At 41.8% G+C, this 19,241-nt stretch overlaps 1 protein-coding gene across 2 annotated transcripts in view; it reads right to left on the bottom strand.

Annotated features, from left to right (window-relative positions):
- Positions 1 to 4,288: 4,288 nt before the first annotated feature.
- LOC137432143 (uncharacterized) overlaps positions 4,289 to 19,241 on the bottom strand; it is a 53,477-nt gene continuing 38,524 nt past the window's right edge. The window contains exons 2-5 of one of the 2 annotated variants that reach the window (XM_068123853.2): positions 8,472 to 10,832; positions 8,023 to 8,086; positions 7,109 to 7,268; positions 4,289 to 4,629 (exon numbers count right to left, since the gene is read on the bottom strand). In XM_068123853.2, the coding sequence (XP_067979954.2) occupies positions 7,117 to 7,268; positions 8,023 to 8,086; positions 8,472 to 10,514 (2,259 nt within the window). In that variant the 5' untranslated portion in view covers positions 10,515 to 10,832 and the 3' untranslated portion in view covers positions 4,289 to 4,629; positions 7,109 to 7,116. Of the gene's footprint in view, positions 4,630 to 7,108; positions 7,269 to 8,022; positions 8,087 to 8,471; positions 11,166 to 19,241 lie in introns of those variants that run through there. The other variant, XM_068123854.2, reaches the window with a different exon arrangement.

Genomic DNA, 19,241 nt, shown 5'->3' with positions numbered 1-19,241 from the left:
TCTGTCCCCCCAATATTCCTTCAGGTCGCACAAGATCTGCCTGCAACCCTCTTATGGTTAAACTGCCAAAGTCTAGGCTCTCTGCTCACCTTCACTCTTTCATTCCCCTTTTCTCCCGCCTCTGGAACAAACTCCCCCACTCCCTTCAATCCCACTCCTCCCTCCAGGTCTTTAAAACAGCTGTTCACCACCATCTCTTATCTTCCCCCATCGAAAACCTTGATCTTTTCTACCCCCGGTAATTCACCCCAGAGTCCTTGCAGTGTTCATATGTTTTATTCCTCTCCCACCTCCCCCCAAGTCCTCCCGATGTCCCTGCTCTCAAATGTTGTGTTTGTGTCCTTCCCCCTCTCTCCTCATCTTGTCTGCCGCTCCCCTTGTTTTTTGTGTTTTGTGTGTCGGTTTGTCTTTTTATGTGATTAATGTTAGCTCTTTCACGAGCCTCGATCTTGTATACCAAAAAAAAAAAAAAAAAAACAACAACTCCCTCACTCTCTTCAATCCCACTCCACCCTCCAGGTCTTTAAAACAGCTGTTCACCACCATCTCTTATCCTCACCCATCCAAAACCTTGATCTTTTCTACCCCCGCTAATTTCGGTCCCCTTGTGTTTTATACCTCTCCCCCCACCCTCCCCCTTCCCATGCCTCCTCCCCCCAAGCCCTCTCCCTCCCACCCTTCTCCCTGCTCTCAAATGTTGTGGTTGTGTGCTTCCCCTTCTCTCCCCATCTTGTCTTCCGCTCCCTCTTTTTGTATATTTTGTTTGTCTGGTTGATTTGTTTGTGAAATAAATGTTAGCTCTTCCACGAGCCTCGATTCAGTATACAAAAAAAAAAAAAAAAAAAAAAAATTTTTGATTTAAAATAAAATGAAGTTACAGATTCGGATGAAATGGTGGTGGTTTATGTATTCTATTAGCCAATTGATTATCTATTTAATTTTTTTATGATTATTCTTTATTTATTTTCATTATTAATCATTTATTTATTTTCTTTCTCATCTGGGCAATATCTCAGGCACCTTTCGAGCTAGGAAGCTAATATTTGGACACGACAGTGACCAAGTGATGTGGCTATAAAGGATATTTTTGATTTATTGATGAATCAATTAATCGATTAATTATTTATTGATTAATCAATTAATTATTTAATTTTTTCCATAATGATTTATTTAATTAAATTTCTAAAAGATACATCTTTGGATGAAGCACTCGTGGTTTAGTTGTGCTATTAGCCAATTGATTAAGAAAATATTTTATGATGATCTTTTATTGATTTTAATTATGCAATTAACCAATCAATTTATAGTACACCTCTCCCTCCCAATGCAGCCTCTATGAGCTGCACTGCGGTATTGCCGGGCGCCAGAGGTGCTGTAGGATATTTAATTATTTGGCATGGGGGCGGTGTACTTTGAATGTATCTGTACTTGTCTAGCTGTTTTTTTCAGTTGTTGTTTTCATCAAGTTTAGTTCGAGTCCAAAGTGGGTGCATACGGGCTTTGCATCTTCAGATGCTTTCTAGTTCCCAATTAAATTAAATGGAAAATGGAAAACATGGAAATGAAAAAACATGAAATTAAATGGAAAACATGTCATTGTAAGGACATCAGCGTTTCTGTGTCAGCAGAGAAATAACGACAAGTTTTTTCAAATAAATGTCTCAACTAAACCTTCTTTTCATGGCAGATACCATTTCTATCTCAGCATTTGGTTGAGAAAATTATTAATGGAATTCCACCAACTTCATATTTCACTGTAATGTAGAATGAACGACAAAGAATGTTAAAAAGTGTAGATAAAAATAATTATTCCGTTAACTTGAAAGAACATACAATGTTGCTTCCATTTAACATGCATCTGTAAACAAAAGCAAGTCTTTCATTCGGTCTTTCTGGAAAAAAAACTTTTAAACCAACATTCCAGGTGACTGTTTTATGTGAATACTCCACTCTTTCACTCCATTAAAAAAAAAAAAAAAAAAAAAAAACTTTCACTCTTTCACTCCATTAAGGAGGTTATATCCAATTACAGAGGACTCTTGCTAAATTCGAATACTTGTCAACTCCAATTCAACAATTCCAATAAGAGGCTATACAGACCACTCTTATCATTTGTAATCCTGGCAATTTAATAGACCCTTGGAGCTATTCCTTTGACTGTAAAACATTGGGGCAATACCCCTGGCACTCACGTGGTAGAATAAAGAATATACTGCACCGACTAATGGTATTTTAAACCTATTTCAATGGTTGCTAGAAGACAGGGCAGCATGTAGAGTCATACTAACATAATCCTAAGACTTTAAACAAACAAACAAAAAAATACCTATTTTGCGGGGCAATCCCACTCCCCCAACCCCATATACCTCCTACGACCCCAATTTTCCTAATGCCTTGAACAAACATTGGTACATCATGGGTGATTAAAGTTGTGGTGAAGTGTCTGTAGTTTCAGACGAAAAAGCAAATTCCTATTTTGGGGGGTCAAACTTGGATCCACTTTGACCCCAATAAACCCCCTTAGACCCCGAATTTTTTTAATGCAGTAAACAATCTTTAGTCACAACACAGCAAATATAATTTGTGCCAAATTTAGTCGCAATCCCATCAGCGGTTTCGGAGAATAATTTTCAAGTGTTTCCAGACAGACGGATGGACGGACTGACGGACAACACGCCATCGCATAAGCTGCCCTAAACTTCGTTCCAGGTGAGCTAATAATAGAGCAACAAATAGATTTGAGTTGGGAGGAGTCAATCAGTAGTTTCGTACAACTCACAATGACAAAGGACTATGAACATGGAACAGCCATATGTAATCTGCTCAAAAAACACTTGTCTGGGTCAGTAGGCAGGAAGCTTTGAGCTGTTTTCATGCGACACCATGCCTGTGTTTTATTGCATGACCAGAAGTGATTTCATAAGGTGGCTGCTCGTGACATGTCATAGGTACTCGCTTTTTTAAAGGTAATTAAAACATGGAGCGTTCATAATTGGTGAGCCAAGATTCTAAAAAAGTATCTTCAATGTCTCATTACCTACACCATCGAAGATGGATGTGGGTCATGTTTTCACCACCGTCTGTTTGTTTGTGATGTCGGTCTGTCTCGTTTGTTTGTTTGTCTATGATTGTGATAACTTGGGAACGCTTTCAGCCACCTTTGTCAAACTTTACCAGATGATTTTGAAGGACAAATGTGAGGCTGTCCATACTTTTTGACTATTTAGGTCAAAGGTCAAGGTTCTCTCGTTTGTTCAAGCGATATCCCAGCCATCCCTTGAGCTAGGAAGCTGAAATTTGAGCACAATAGTGAACAAGTGCTTTGGCAAAAATTATATATATATATATTTGGATTAATCAATTAATTAATTCTTTTTTATCGATTTATTAAGTACTTAATTATTTCTTTTCTCTGGTGGGCAGATGAAACAGTGGTGGTGTAGGTATGCTATTAGGCAATCGATTAAGAAATTAATTTTTTTATTTTTAGTATTTATTTATTTTAATTACACAATCAATTAATTAATGATTAATGATTGATTAATCAAAAAATTAATGATTCCCTCGATAGTTGGCATACCTGTCAGGCTACTGCCTGATGCCTTCTTGTCTGTTTGTGAACAGGATATCTCACAAAGTTGTTGATGTACTCAGACGAAATTGAGTGGTGAGGTTGGGAATGTGACAATGACGAAATGATTCGATTTTGGTGAAAATCCGGGTCAGGATCTGGATCTGAGAACTTTTGAAGTGATTCATCACCATTGCAAGATATAGGGCTAAAATTGATATATAGCATGACATCTCAAAAAGTTATTGATGGATTTGGATGAAAAACCATTGAGAAATAGGGCCACAAATGACATATAGCATGATATTTTAAAACGTTGTGGACGGATTATGACAAAACCAGGTGGAAGAGTTGGTTAGGCAAGAACAAGCGATTTGATTTTGGTTCATGTCAGGATCCAGATCCGGCCTATCAATGGGAAACAAAACCTAAACTGTTCAGCCTGGCGGAGGGATGTTCTCCACCGAGTGCCGTTCTAGTTCATATTGAACTTACTAGAAAACAATTGTGCATAGGGCAACGAGTTCCCTCCAAAGTTATCTCTAGTGCCTTACCAGATACTAATCCAGTATGCTTACCACTTGCTAATCTCGTGTCCTGCGTGTTAATCTAGTGTGCTTTCCACCAAATTACTCCCTTCAATATAAACCTTCATTGATTGTCATCACTTTCTTATAATCAACAGTCTGATAATAACGACCAGGGGCGAATTTTTTTAATGCTTTTATTGATTCTCACTCAAGTCTGTAAATTCTTTTAAAGCCATACTGTGAAATCTTTTCCAGAATACTTCATCAAATAAAATGAAATGATATTAAATTTTGAGAACATGAGATTTAATTTTCAGGACTTTATCAGAGATCTTGTTTATTTTATTGACACTCTTTGCTTAAGCATATACTGTCCACACATAACAGATATAATAGACTGTTTAACTATCAGACGCAGGCCAAAGGAGAGAGATGATGTCGATGCAGCCGGTGGTGAGAGATGACAAAATGTCCAGTTCTTCGGTGAATATAACCTGATGATGTTTGCTGTTCAAATCGTGGCAGCAGCTAAGGGGGAGAAAGATGGAAAACAAAAAGCAACATTATTGATTAAATATGTTCTTTTCTGGCAAGTATTTAATATTCTGAATGAGGTGTATTTTTCGATTACAGAAACCTCTTGTGCTCCAAATTACTAAACCTCAAAGTCTATGTGAGAATTTAATCAAATATCATGATAAGTTTCTGGAGGAATGGTTGAGCTATTTCATAAAAATCAAGTGATGTTATTTACTGGAATTTTTGTTCCTCATAGCCAAGAATGTCTTATTCCTCACAAGCCTAGAAATGCCCCAAACACACCCAAAAAAAGGTTGTACATATTCATCCAGTAAGCCTTTCTTTCCCTCACCAACCTCCATTCAGTAGGAGATGGGGTCTTGCTATTGCTTATGCGTCCGTCCATCTGTCAAGGCCATGACTTTGAGCTCCGTCATTTGAGCCCTGTCATCAAATTTTCAACAAAGCTTTTTATGAGAATATGGAGAAAATAATTAAAAATTGGGTCAAAGTGTAAAGGGCGAAGTCATAGCGAGTCAAAGTAATAGCCCTTATTAGCCCCACCAAAGGGAGTCAATCGTGAGCCTCCCATTTTTTAAATCGCTTCCGTGTTTCTTTATTTATTAATGCTTCAGTCACATTTGACTCGGCGGCCGTAGGGTCTAAAAAATCTACGGCCACTAGCAATTATAGGGCGGCCGCAGTATTTCCACGGTCACACAATGTAGCAGTCACATATGTTTTTATTTTTCGGGTAGCCGCACGGGGTATTTAGAAATTGTGGAGACCGAAAACGTGGGGGTGCCGTACGGTCTTTGATTTGATGTCGCACGGTGACCTTAGGGCGTCCCTGCGGCGGCCATATAATTTTCAAGGCAGACGCAAGGTAGCCTCAAGGTGCCCGCAAGGACCGCAGGGGGGCCCTAAGGCGAACGTGCGGCCAGACGGACGGTAACGAGTGGGTATATATACCAGTTCTTTTTCATATGTATAACAGCACTTACAGTTGTCATGGCTACGGCTTGTCGAATTGCTACGGCCAACCTAGAAATGAAAAAAGTTATAACTCCGCGCTATAATTCCACGGCGACGCCTACGGCCTGTAAAAGATAGCCTTACGCCCTAGGGCCACCCTGAGGCCACCTCAGAAACTCTGCGGCCGCCGCACGTTTCTGTCAATTTAGGGGGGGTACGGCCGCCGTATCCTAGCCGTAGAGCAAATGTGACTGATGCTTTACTATTGACCTTCATTATGTGTGGCAGACCATACCATTTTTACTAATTGAGCTTTTGTCATAAAATCTTCAATAATCCTTTATTATGAGAATATTAGTTAAAAAGCCCGTCAAAAATTATGGGTTGAACAGTTTATTTGACGGTGCAGCCACATGAGCATGCAAAGTCTGAAGCCTCGGCCTCGTGTTAGGTGTGCTCACGTCTTCTTTATTTATTTATTAGACATCCTACGGACGTAAGTACACCACCTTTAGAGGCCATTTTTCCCTGCAGAGCTGGGGTTGGCCTTTTTTGGGCACCGTGGTCCCCTTTCTGAAGCAATGTTTTACAGCCGGATGCCCTTCCTGCCGCCAACCCTGTTAGTCGCCTCTTGTGACACACAGGTAATTACCAGTGACCTGGTACTCAATTTGCAGACCTTCGGAAGGATGACAGGCTGAGTCAACCCCCCTGGCATTAATTCAGCGATCGACCGGGAATCGAACCCAGGATCCTCGGATCCCAAGCCACACCCTAACCGCAAAGCCAACACCAGCCTATAATCCTACGGACGTAAATGAACACTCATTTTAGTCTGCGTGCATTGCGCATCACCTGCAGCGAATTTCACTCCCCCTTCCCCCCATCATTTGTGTTTATTATTATTATTATTATTATTTTTAAAAAAACTCTTCTGTACACCGCCCTTGAGGCTGGTTTTGCAAGCCACCATCTAATATTCCAATAGAAGAGACATAATTACTCTTTTATGGAAAATATTTTTCCAGTTTGTTTTATCCTCAAAAAATGTATCCGTAGTGAACGGTTAAAAAAATTGGTCTTTAAAACCAACACTTATGAAGGAGGACAGACACCTGTACAAACACACAAACTGACAGTATTTTATATGGTAGATGGAGATCACAAATTAATAAAATATACAATTTTTTAGCTGTCGTTATTGTCAAGTTTAGTTCGAGGATAAAGCAGATGCCTGTACCGAGTGTTTGCATTTTGAAATGCTTCCATCAGCCCCACACCATGGTTACATTCTGAATGATGTACATAGGTCTAACTCAAGAACATATGCATTCGTTTTGTATTCCTCCCTTCACTGTTCATAGTTCAAAGTGGAATTAAAGATGAAGGCAACAACAAAAAATAGTTTCGCAAAAGAGAAGTCTATATGTGATGAGCAACAAAACGATTGGGTTTGCGCTTATCTCATTTATTCGTAATGGAAGGGAAATTATAATAAAATCTCAAAACTCACTCAGATTCTCACTTGTTCTTCATCCTCTTCATTTGTTTTCTTATAGCCTTTGAGCCGGGGATATTCCCTTTAACCCATGCTCCGTTGATAAAAATAGAATTATTATAGTCTGGGGGCATGTTGTCCTCCTCTCCAGCAGCCATAAAGATGACTTCTTTGGCTGCACACCGACCGAAGAAAGCCAACATTGTCTTTGTTTCCAACCACACCTAACCTTCCTTCCATCATTTCTGTTCTTCCAAGTCAAATGCATCAACTAAGCACATCAATCTCTTTTCTGAAGTCCGAGCTCTTTTTGGCCATCATCATTCATTCAAAGCCAACCCTTCTTTGCTTGTTTATAAACGATACTTTATAACCATAATCAAGGCAAGCGCTTCCCTCAGATCTTGCTTTTCTTCCACCATTACCACCCTGCAGGCAAGCTGTCCAAGAGTGAAATTCCACAGTAACTTTTTGTCATATTCCATGTTTGCTCATTAAAATCAGCTTATTTGCAGTCACTGGTTGGGCCGACAGGTTGGCCTAGAGGTCCGCACACTCGCCTCTAAGCTGTCCGGCCTGGGTATCCAGCGTATCTCGGCCCAGCTATAAACTGTCATCCCGGTTTGTCAATGGCAGGGCGAGGCATCAATGTGTGTACCGTCCCTCGGATGGACGTCTGCCGGCTTTCATGGGTGGACGTTAGCACCACGGCCAAATTACAAATTCCTGCCCTAACCAGCAGAGGGCATTGCATCAGTGGCACAGCCACTCCCTAAGCCAATGATGCTACCCCGCAGCCTTCTACGACATACAAACGAAGAAGAAGTCACTGGCTGGGGGTCAATTACAAGACCAAACAGTCATTGATCAATTGGAAAGGTTCACCAAAATATTACATCACATACCTGCCAACAAGGTTGAAATCTTACCTTTTGATTTGCAAGAGTTTACATGGGACGGCGGTGGAGGAGGTAGGCATCTCCTCCTGGGCACCTTCATAAAGAAATGTCCAAAGGAGTTATCATACATAAACAAAAATCAATCATTAAAAAAAGACCTTTTGTAAAAGAAATGACCTGAGAGTTGATATCTTCATTAGACTGAAAATGTATTTGTTAAAGTTCAATGATGTCAGTCACGGAAGTAGGAAACTTTTTCCAAAACCCCCAAACCCAAGTGATAGGTGTCAAAGTCCTTTTGTATTTCTACGGAATCCAATTATGTAACCAACATTTGTTTCTGAAGATAATGAATAAACAAGCACATATTAGATTCAAATTCAAGAACTTTGTTTGATCCTCATCAGGTCTTGGCTGCGACTGGTAATGGCTGTGATTGTGTCTTGGACGTGTAACCAGAAGTCATGGAAAGTCCTTACCTGCTTCAACTCCTCAAAAAGCTGGTGCTTCTCCTGCTGCAGTTCTTCCTCTTTCCACTGCAGTTCATCTTTCTTTTTCTGTAGCAGTTTGTGCCGCTCTTGGTACCGTAGCTCAGGTTGTTCTTTCCAAGTTCCACGACGGGCATCATTGAGCCGAGGATACTCTTGCACGTTTTGCCACGATACCTCTTTCACTTTCCACTTCGTCGTTTCTTGTTTTTTTCGCCGCAGCTCTGGTTGCTCTTCTTGGTGGAGCTTTTCTTGATTTTTGTACCATGATTCCTTTTGCTTTATGTGTTGCATTACCTCTTGCTGTTCCCATCGCAGTGCCTCGTGCTTTTTCAAAACCTTGTGGTTATTGTTTACCTGCAACAGTGCATGGTGTTTATTCCACCAGAGATCCCTTTGCTTTTTCTTCTGCAGTGCTTCTTGCTCTTTTTGCAACAAAATCTGGAGATCTTTCTGCCATAGTTCCTCCTGCTTTTTGAACCACAGCATCTCTTCCTCTTTCTCCCACAGGTCCTCTTTCTCCCACAGTGCTGCTTTCTCCCTTAGCTCTATTGCCTCTATCTGTTTGAGCAACAATGCCTCGTCCTCTTTCTCCCACAGTGTTGCTTTCTCCCACAGTGCTGCTTTCTCCCACAGTGCTGCTTTCTCCCACAGTGCTGCTTTCTCCCACAGTGCTGCTTTCTCCCACAGTGCTGCTTTCTCCCACAAGGCTGCTTTCTCCCACAGTGCTGCTTTCTCCCACAGTGCTGCTTTCGCCCACAGGTCCTCTTTCTCCCACAGGTCCTCTTTCTCCCACAGGTCCTCTTTCTCCCACAGGTCCTCTTTCTCCCACATGTCCTCTTTCTCCCACAGTGCTGCTTTCTCCCTTAGCTCTATTGCCTCTATCTGTTTGAGCAACAATGCCTCGTCCTCTTTCTCCCACAGTACTGCTTTCTCCCGCAGGTCCTCTTTCTCCCACAGGTCCTCTTTCTCCCACAGGTCCTCTTTCTCCCACAAGTCCTCTTTCTCCCACAGGTCCTCTTTCTCCCACAGTGCTGCTTTCTCCCTTAGCTCTATTGCCTCTATCTGTTTGAGCAACAATGCCTCGTCCTCTTTCTCCCACAGTGTTGCTTTCTCCCACAGTGCTGCTTTCTCCCACAGTGCTGCTTTCTCCCACAGTGCTGCTTTCTCCCACAGTGCTGCTTTCTCCCACAGTGCTGCTTTCTCCCACAGTGCTGCTTTCTCCCACAAGGCTGCTTTCTCCCACAGTGCTGCTTTCTCCCACAGTGCTGCTTTCGCCCACAGGTCCTCTTTCTCCCACAGGTCCTCTTTCTCCCACAGGTCCTCTTTCTCCCACAGGTCCTCTTTCTCCCACATGTCCTCTTTCTCCCACAGTGCTGCTTTCTCCCTTAGCTCTATTGCCTCTATCTGTTTGAGCAACAATGCCTCGTCCTCTTTCTCCCACAGTACTGCTTTCTCCCGCAGGTCCTCTTTCTCCCACAGGTCCTCTTTCTCCCACAGGTCCTCTTTCTCCCACAAGTCCTCTTTCTCCCACAGGTCCTCTTTCTCCCACAGGTCCTCTTTCTCCCACAGGTCCTCTTTCTCCCACAGGTCCTCTTTCTCCCACAGGTCCTCTTTCTCCCACAGGTCCTCTTTCTCCCACGTGTCCTCTTTCTCCCACATGTCCTCTTTCTCCCACATGTCCTCTTTCTCCCACATGTCCTCTTTCTCCCACAGGTCCTCTTTCTCCCTTACCTCTATTGCCTCTATCTGTTTGAGCAACAATACCTCTTGCTCTTTCTCCCACAGTGCCTTGTACTCTTTCTCCCGCAGTTGGAGCCAGGGTATCCCTTTCTGTTTGATCCAGGGTCCCTCTTTCTGTTTGAGCCATGGTGCCTCTTTCTGTTTGAGCCATGGTGCCTCTTTCTGTTTGATCCAAGATGCCTCTTTCTGTTTAAGCCAGGGTGCTTCTTTTTCCATTTTGCTCTGTGACTCTTTTTCTTTTTTGTGTTGCGCCTCTTCTTTGTTCCACAGAAGCTCTTTTTCCGCTTTCATCAACAATGCTTCTTCTCTATGCCATATAACCTTCCTGTGCCACAAAGATTTAGTTTCTTGTGCCGTGTCTTCCTCTTCCAGATTTTGTGTTTTTTCCTGTTCGAGTCGGAGTGTCCTTTTCTTTCTTCTGCTGTGCTCTTACTGTAGCTGCAGCTCTTTTTCCTCCTTCACATGCAGTGCCTATTCCTCTTTCCACCACAATGCTTCTCTTGACTCTTTGTGTCACAACTCCTGCTCATGTCACCGAATACCCTTCCACTGAGACTTTACATTTCTATGTTCAAATACTTTCATTTTTGTTGACAACAAAATCTCCAACTGCGAAGAAACACAAAACACAATTAGCTCCTTAATACATTACGTAGTACAGCGGATAACAACAACAATTGTGCATTTTATGAGAAAAGCATGAAATTTCTAACATAGTTAGTGCATACCATAAGGTTTATTTTCAGATGTGGAGGGAAGTCAGATTTGACTTCTGAGGACCGTGAGAGGTCAAATCCAAAATGTCCGCAAGTCCACCGAGTCTAATGTTCAAACGCGCTTAATTTTGGAACCAAATAGTGTAGAAAAACATTATAGGTGTCATTTCCAACTAAATTGGGGATGCTCCTGATGAGCTGTGGGTTGCCTTTGGTGTCGGGTCAAGCTTTCGGTACATAGCTATTCACGAAATGCAAAGGTGGGCGGTCCGCTTCGAAAGTCCGCTTATCCGCTTATCCGCTGCAGCGGACTAACGTTTTCGAAGCGGATAAGCGAATCGGAACAACCCCCGGAAACCGAAGCGGATAAGCGAATCGGACTACACGGGCTGGCGGAGCGGATAAGCGGTAAGCGGACTTAAAATTTTCCGAATCGCGCCCACCTTTAACGAAATGGTTGCCACATTGAATCCAACACAGTGTCTGACTCTCCCAGTCTTTCACGCTTTCACCGGGTGTGATACTGTATCTGCATTCGCTGGCAGAGGAAAGAAGAATGCCTGGGAAACTTGGAAGTCTTTCTTAGAGGTGAATGATGCTTTCAATGAACTCCTAGGCATGCCAAGTGAGGTCAGTGAAGGCTCAATGTTACTGCTGGAGCGATTTGTGGTGCTGATGTACGACCGAACCATTGAGAGCACGGAAGTGAATGATGCCAGGAAACAGCTCTTCACACTGAAGTGTAGAACTCTAGAGAACATTCCTCCAACCCAGGCAGCACTCAAGCAGCACATCAAGCACACTTGCTACCAGGCCAACTGTTGGAACCAGGCATTCGTCATGGATCCAGAGATGCCAGACCCATCTGACTGGGGCTGGACAAAGGAGACCTGGGTGGCAGCCTCTTTGGACCACTCTCCCTGAAGCATCAAAATCGTGCCAAAATCGACCACTGTGGCTGAAAGAAAGGGTGCACTGGACGCTGCAAGTGCCAAAGCTGCACTCAAGTGCACTGCACTGTGCTTCTGTTCTGGAGACTGTTAGATTTAGATCATTACCAATTTTCATCATTGCACTTGATTTAATGTAAGCTTTTGTGGACATACTTGGTTAACTACAGTTATTTTTTCAGAGGTTATTGCATCATTCCTTGCAGTGCAAACACTTTTTTTTCATCATTTCTGGTCTTTGGGTGTTCTGTACCTATCCCTCCCTGTACCTCAAAAAAATAAAGTTTTAAAAGTTCAAATGAACTTTTTCCAATAGCAGTTCCAACTGCAGTATCATAAAAATAGATATTTAACGTAATTTGACCTTGACCTAAATGCATGCCCTTGAGTTCTGGCGATCTCAAAAGTATCACCAAATGAATGGGCATCCCCAATTTAGTTGGAAATGACACATATAATGTTTTTCTACACTGTTTGGTTCCAAAATTAAGCGCGTTAGAACATTAGACCCGGTGGACTGGCGGCCATTTTGGATTTGACCTCTCACGGTCCTCAGAGGTCAAATCTGACTTCCCTCCACATCTGAAAATAAACTTTATGGTATATACTAACTATGCTAGAAATTTCATGCTTTTCTCAAAAAATGCACAATTTGTTAAAATATGAGAGCTTATCCGCTGTACTAACGCTGATGATATACGTAATTATGCATCTTTCAGAGAGACATCAAAATATTGAATAATTGGGAGATATTTAGAGAAGGTATGTTTTATTATTACCTCCGCCACAAAAGTTCGATGGAGGTTATGTTTTCACCCCTGTCTGTCTGTTTGTCCGTTTGTCTGTCTGTCGGTTTGTGAACAAAATATCTCAAAAAGTTGTGGACGGATTCGAACGAAATTTGGCAGAGATGTAGCGTAAGTGATGTGACCAGGACGAAATGATTAGATCTTGGTGAAGATTCGGATTCGGATCCGGCTACTAGAATTTTTAAAGTGATTCTTCATCATTGGGAGATATAGGGCCAAAAACGATACATAGCAGGATATCTCAAAAAATTATGGATGAATTTGGACGAAACTTGTTGGACAGGTTGTGTGTGTGACAAGGAAGAATCGATTCGATTTTGGTGAAGATCTGAATATGGATTCGGATATGAGAGTTATTAAATTTTTTAAGTGATTCTTCACCATTGGGAGATATAGGGCCAAAAACGATAAATAGCAGGATATCTCAAAAAGTTATGGATGAATTTGGACGAAACTTGTTGGACAGGTTGTGTGTGTGACAAGGAAGAATCGATTCGATTTTGGTGAATATCCGGATCTGGATCCAGCTAGTAGAATTTTTAAGTGATTCTTCACCATTGGGAGATATAGGGCCAAAAACGATAAATAGCAGGATATCTCAAAAAGTTATGGATGAATTTGGACGAAACTTGTTGGACAGGTTGTGTGTGTGACAAGGAAGAATCGATTCGATTTTGGTGAAGATCTGAATATGGATTCGGATATGAGAGTTATTAATTTTTTTAAGTGATTCTTCACCATTGGGAGATATAGGGCCAAAAACGATAAATAGCAGGATATCTCAAAAAGTTATGGATGAATTTGGACGAAACTTGTTGGACAGGTTGTGTGTGTGACAAGGAAGAATCGATTCGATTTTGGTGAAGATCTGAATATGGATTCGGATATGAGAGTTATTAAATTTTTTAAGTGATTCTTCACCATTGGGAGATATAGGGCCAAAAACGATAAATAGCAGGATATCTCAAAAAGTTATGGATGAATTTGGACGAAACTTGTTGGACAGGTTGTGTGTGCGACAAGGAAGAATCGATTCGATTTTGGTGAATATCCGGATCTGGATCCAGCTAGTAGAATTTTTAAGTGATTCTTCACCATTGGGAGATATAGGGCCAAAAACGATAAATAGCAGGATATCTCAAAAAGTTATGGATGAATTTGGACGAAACTTGTTGGACAGGTTGTGTGTGTGACAAGGAAGAATCGATTCGATTTTGGTGAAGATCTGAATATGGATTCGGATATGAGAGTTATTAATTTTTTTAAGTGATTCTTCACCATTGGGAGATATAGGGCCAAAAACGATAAATAGCAGGATATCTCAAAAAGTTATGGATGAATTTGGACGAAACTTGTTGGACAGGTTGTGTGTGTGACAAGGAAGAATCGATTCGATTTTGGTGAAGATCTGAATATGGATTCGGATATGAGAGTTATTAAATTATTTAAGTGATTCTTCACCATTGGGAGATATAGGGCCAAAAACGACAAATAGCAGGATATCTCAAAAAGTTATGGATGAATTTGGACGAAACTTGTTGGACAGGTTGTGTGTGTGACAAGGAAGAATCGATTCGATTTTGGTGAATATCCGGATCTGGATCCAGCTAGTAGAATTTTTAAGTGATTCTTCACCATTGGGAGATATAGGGCCAAAAACGATAAATAGCAGGATATCTCAAAAAGTTATGGATGAATTTGGACGAAACTTGTTGGACAGGTTGTGTGTGTGACAAGGAAGAATCGATTCGATTTTGGTGAAGATCTGAATATGGATTCGGATATGAGAGTTATTAAATTATTTAAGTGATTCTTCACCATTGGGAGATATAGGGCCAAAAACGATAAATAGCAGGATATCTCAAAAAGTTATGGATGAATTTGGACGAAACTTGTTGGACAGGTTGTGTGTGTGACAAGGAAGAATCGATTCGATTTTGGTGAATATCCGGATCTGGATCCAGCTAGTAGAATTTTTAAGTGATTCTTCACCATTGGGAGATATAGGGCCAAAAACGATAAATAGCAGGATATCTCAAAAAGTTATGGATGAATTTGGACGAAACTTGTTGGACAGGTTGTGTGTGTGACAAGGAAGAATCGATTCGATTTTGGTGAAGATCTGAATATGGATTCGGATATGAGAGTTATTAATTTTTTTAAGTGATTCTTCACCATTGGGAGATATAGGGCCAAAAACGATAAATAGCAGGATATCTCAAAAAGTTATGGATGAATTTGGACGAAACTTGTTGGACAGGTTGTGTGTGTGACAAGGAAGAATCGATTCGATTTTGGTGAAGATCTGAATATGGATTCGGATATGAGAGTTATTAAATTATTTAAGTGATTCTTCACCATTGGGAGATATAGGGCCAAAAACGATAAATAGCAGGATATCTCAAAAAGTTATGGATGAATTTGGACGAAACTTGTTGGACAGGTTGTGTGTGTGACAAGGAAGAATCGATTCGATTTTGGTGAAGATCTGAATATGGATTCGGATATGAGAGTTATTAAATTTTTTAAGTGATTCTTCACCATTGGGAGATATAGGGCCAAAAACGATAAATAGCAGGATATCTCAAAAAGTTATGGATGAATTTGGACGAAACTTGTTGGACAGGTTGTGTGTGTGACAAGGACGAATCGATTCGATTTTGGTGAATATCCGGATCTGGATCCAGCTAGTCGAATTTTTAAGTGATTCTTCACCATTGAGTGATATGGCCAACCAGGTGGAGGTGTGCTCTCTACTGAGTGCCGTTCTAGTTTAAAATGAAAACAAGTCTGCAAAATCAGAATTTAAAAAATGTCAACACATGGTTTAAATATGAGAAAGTCCATGGAAGTGATTTAAAGCTGCAGTTCAAAGACAAGCCAGGAAAATGTATTAGGTTCATTACAATAATGTTCGGAACTTGAACGAAAGTAAACCCCAATACTTCATGTATAAAATAAGGTGAGAAAGAAAAATGGACATTGATGATGTCAAAAAAGAAATGTCCACACACGCACGCACAGCTCGTGAACTTGAGGGCAAGTGTGGTTCAGGAGCAAAAAAAATGGACATACATACATGCAACACATGTTTTTTTCGCAATAATTCTGACTTACAATTGACACTAGTGAGATGAATATGACTTGATGTTTTGTTAAGCCATGTATATTCGCATACAGCTTATTGAAATATTGATTTTGGTTTGTTGGTTTACCATGGAACTTAATCAGATAAAATATATGAGCACCACCAGCACTTGCTGCAAAGGTCCTGATGAACAGGGAGTGCCTGCCACACATCACCCTGTTTAGCTTTCCGTGACAGTTAATAAGATTCTTTTCCCCAATGGGTGGGTTGGGGATTTGCCAATAAAAAGCTTCCAAGGCCATGTAGGCTGACTGATGCTGTTGGTAGCAGTGTGACAGCTGACACGGCTTTATGCAGTGGGTGATTCTGTGTTTTTCAAAGACTACAACTGAGACGGAATGACAATTCGATATAAAAACGTGAATGCACTGCCTGTAGGTAAAAAAAAAAATATATATATATATATATATATATATATATATATATATATATATTGTAACGAATTTGAGAAAGTATAACGAATGTGAGATTTTATGGTTTTGTTGTGTGTAAATGTCACCCTCCGTAAGTAAAGAAAGGTCGAAGCTCGTCCTCTTAGTTAAGTCCATAAACATACACGCAGGGCACCATAAATCCTTTTAAATAGTTATTCCCTTATTCTATGTAGTTTAAGGCTGTGTTTCCCAATAGTTTGACTCTCCATTGCACCGAATTAAATAAGAGTAGGTCCCATCTGCAAATTGTCAGGTTTGGATGGTTTTCGCTGCAAATGGACTCCATTGAGCATGCGGTCGGTTGGAGGAAGAAAGGCGTGTCTCCGCACCTCGTGATGGAAAGGAGGAGTGAGTCGGCCCCACTCAACCAACCCAGCACGAAGGGGTTTGGCTTGAGCGGGCGGAGAGAGAACGATCTGGGAGGTTCGCGAAGGTCCAAGGGCACGGTGCTTATATAACCCGCGGGAGACGCCCCCACCTCAGATGAGATGAGCTACGGAGATGAGCAGATGAGTCCAAGCAGCTGAGATACGTGCCGCGCTGCAGAGGAAATACGGACCGAGGCAACGCAAGGAGCGCGCGACGCAGCAGTGCATAAAAAGGAACTTCGCCCGCGCAGTTTGGAACCGCGGGAGTTCGCACGACCGCGGCTCGGCTCTTTTGACGGCGGTGCCTTCCGGCCAGACCGTGCCCAGTCCCCGCTGGACCTTCCTTGCCTCTCCAAGCCATCCACCTTCAGCCATTCATTCCTGCCTGCATTCCCCGTGTAAGTGTGATCGTTCGTCTGTCTTTCACGTTGTCCTGGGGTATTAATTAAGCCTGTATAGTTAAGCTAATAATTGCACTGCGTCTCCTTCCATTCTTTCTGTCTTTATTTTCTTATCCTTCCTTCTTCCTTGGTTATTTTTGGTCTTGTAAATAATAGTAATAAATTATATTTGTTCTTCCTACCTTCGTCTTCTTCTTCACATTCGGTCGCTTTAGTGATTTCCCCCATTGAGGGCCCGTGGCGCGATTCGGCCGACGAAGATTAATCGGGTCATTCTTGGTAACCGGCTCACGGTGCAGTTCGCTTCGCTCGGCGCAACTAGTCCATTACGCTGCGACCGTGGGCGGGGGAGTATTTCCTTGCGTACCGGTAGATGCTGGTATTTAGGTCATAGGACGGTTGGGCCTAATACCCTACCCAGCGCTGACCGGGCGTGACGTCATACCCCCAGGACCACGTCATCTGTCAGTCATATAAGCGAGGGGACTAATCCCCCCTTGGTAAGTGGGGAAGGCCGACGTTGGATTCCGTAACAATATATATATGTATATATATATATATATATATATATATGTATGTATGTATATATATATATATATATATATATATATATATATATATACTTGGCATTTAATATGGAATATTTTTTTTGTGGGGGTGAACTTACTTTTCAAGGTGTCTTAGAACCAAAAGTTCATTGGAATTATGTTGAAATTATTCTAGATTTTGTTAATGTGACCTTTAAAATCCTCACTCAAAGACCTCAAAAGAGGAATCCTCACTCTCTGAAGACCTGGACAAAATCACAGACTGGTCAAACAAGTGGAACATGTCTTTCAATCCTGACAAATCTCACTCTCTTACTATGTCTCTCCGAAAAGATCGACTGGACAACCCTCCCATCTACTTTCTCAACAATCCTCTCCAAGAAGTTCTGTCACTCAAGCTTTTGGGTCTCACTATCTGCCATGATCTTTCTTGGGAAAACCACATTTCCAAGCTGGCCTCCAAAGCCAGTCGCCGACTGGGCATCCTCCGTCGTGCGAAGTCCTTCCTCGGCACACCTGAGCTCCTCACCACATACAAGGCTTTCATCCGCAGCTCAATGGAATACTGTTCTCCCCTATGGGCTGGTGCTCCTGCCTCACACCTGGCTCGGCTTCACGCTGTTGAATCCAAAGCTTTCAAAATCATTGGAATCTCCCGCGATGAAGCTATCTCTGAGGGCCTTTCACTCACTCACCGCAGGCAGGTAGGTGGCCTTTCTGTCTTCTACCGACTCCTCTCCGGCCTTGCTCCCCCAGCTCTCTCTGTGCTCTGTCCCCCAAATATTCCTACAGGTCGCACAAGATCTGCCAGCAACCCTCTGATGGTTAAACTGCCGAAATCTCGGCTCTCTGCTCACCTTCACTCTTTCATTCCTCTTTTCTCCCGCCTGTGGAACAAACTCCCACACTCCCTTCAATCCCTCTCCTCCCTCCAGGTCTTTAAAACAGCTGTTCACCACCGTCTCTTATCTTCCCCCATCCATAACCTTGATCTTTTCTACCCCCACTAATTCACCCCAGATCCACCTTGTTTGAAATTCCAACTTCTTTCCTGGAAATCCTGGCAGTGTCCATATGTTTATACCTCTCCCACCCCCCCCCCCCTTCACATGCCTCCCCCCCTTCACATGCCCCCCCCCAAAGCCCTCTCCCTCCCACAGATCTCTCGATGTCTCCATGTCTCTCGGTCCCTGCTCTCAAATGTTGTGTTTGTGTCCTTCCCCCTCTCTCCCCATCTTGTCTACCGCTCCCGATGTTATTTGTTTTATGTGTCTGTTTGTCTTTCTGTGTGATTAATGTTCGCTCTTTCACGAGCCTCGATCTTGTATACAAAAAAAAAAAAGAAAAAAAAAAAAGAAACAAAAACCACATTTGCCATTTCGAAACAAATAAATTGATCCTTGAAAGTGATGTAAACTGATATCGAACTCAATTCATGGACAGTACTGTGTTAAACTTCTGTACGTTTTCCAGAAGTACCTCTTTATTTTACACATTAGCCAAATTTTTTTTTAACAAAAACAAAAGTTAAATTACGACTGGGATTACGGACAGTAAAATTACAGTTCAGTACTTCATGTAACCCCCACGAGCATTCAGGAGAGCAAGTACACGTTGAGGTATGCTGTTCACGAGATTTGCCAA

This window comes from Myxine glutinosa, chromosome 8 (genome assembly GCF_964187855.1).
Source record: "Myxine glutinosa chromosome 8, kmMyxGlut1.1, whole genome shotgun sequence".
In the NCBI taxonomy this organism is placed as follows: domain Eukaryota; kingdom Metazoa; phylum Chordata; class Myxini; order Myxiniformes; family Myxinidae; genus Myxine; species Myxine glutinosa.
The sequence above is the reverse complement of the archived record's forward strand: the minus strand, read 5'-3'. Positions and strand labels throughout refer to the sequence as shown.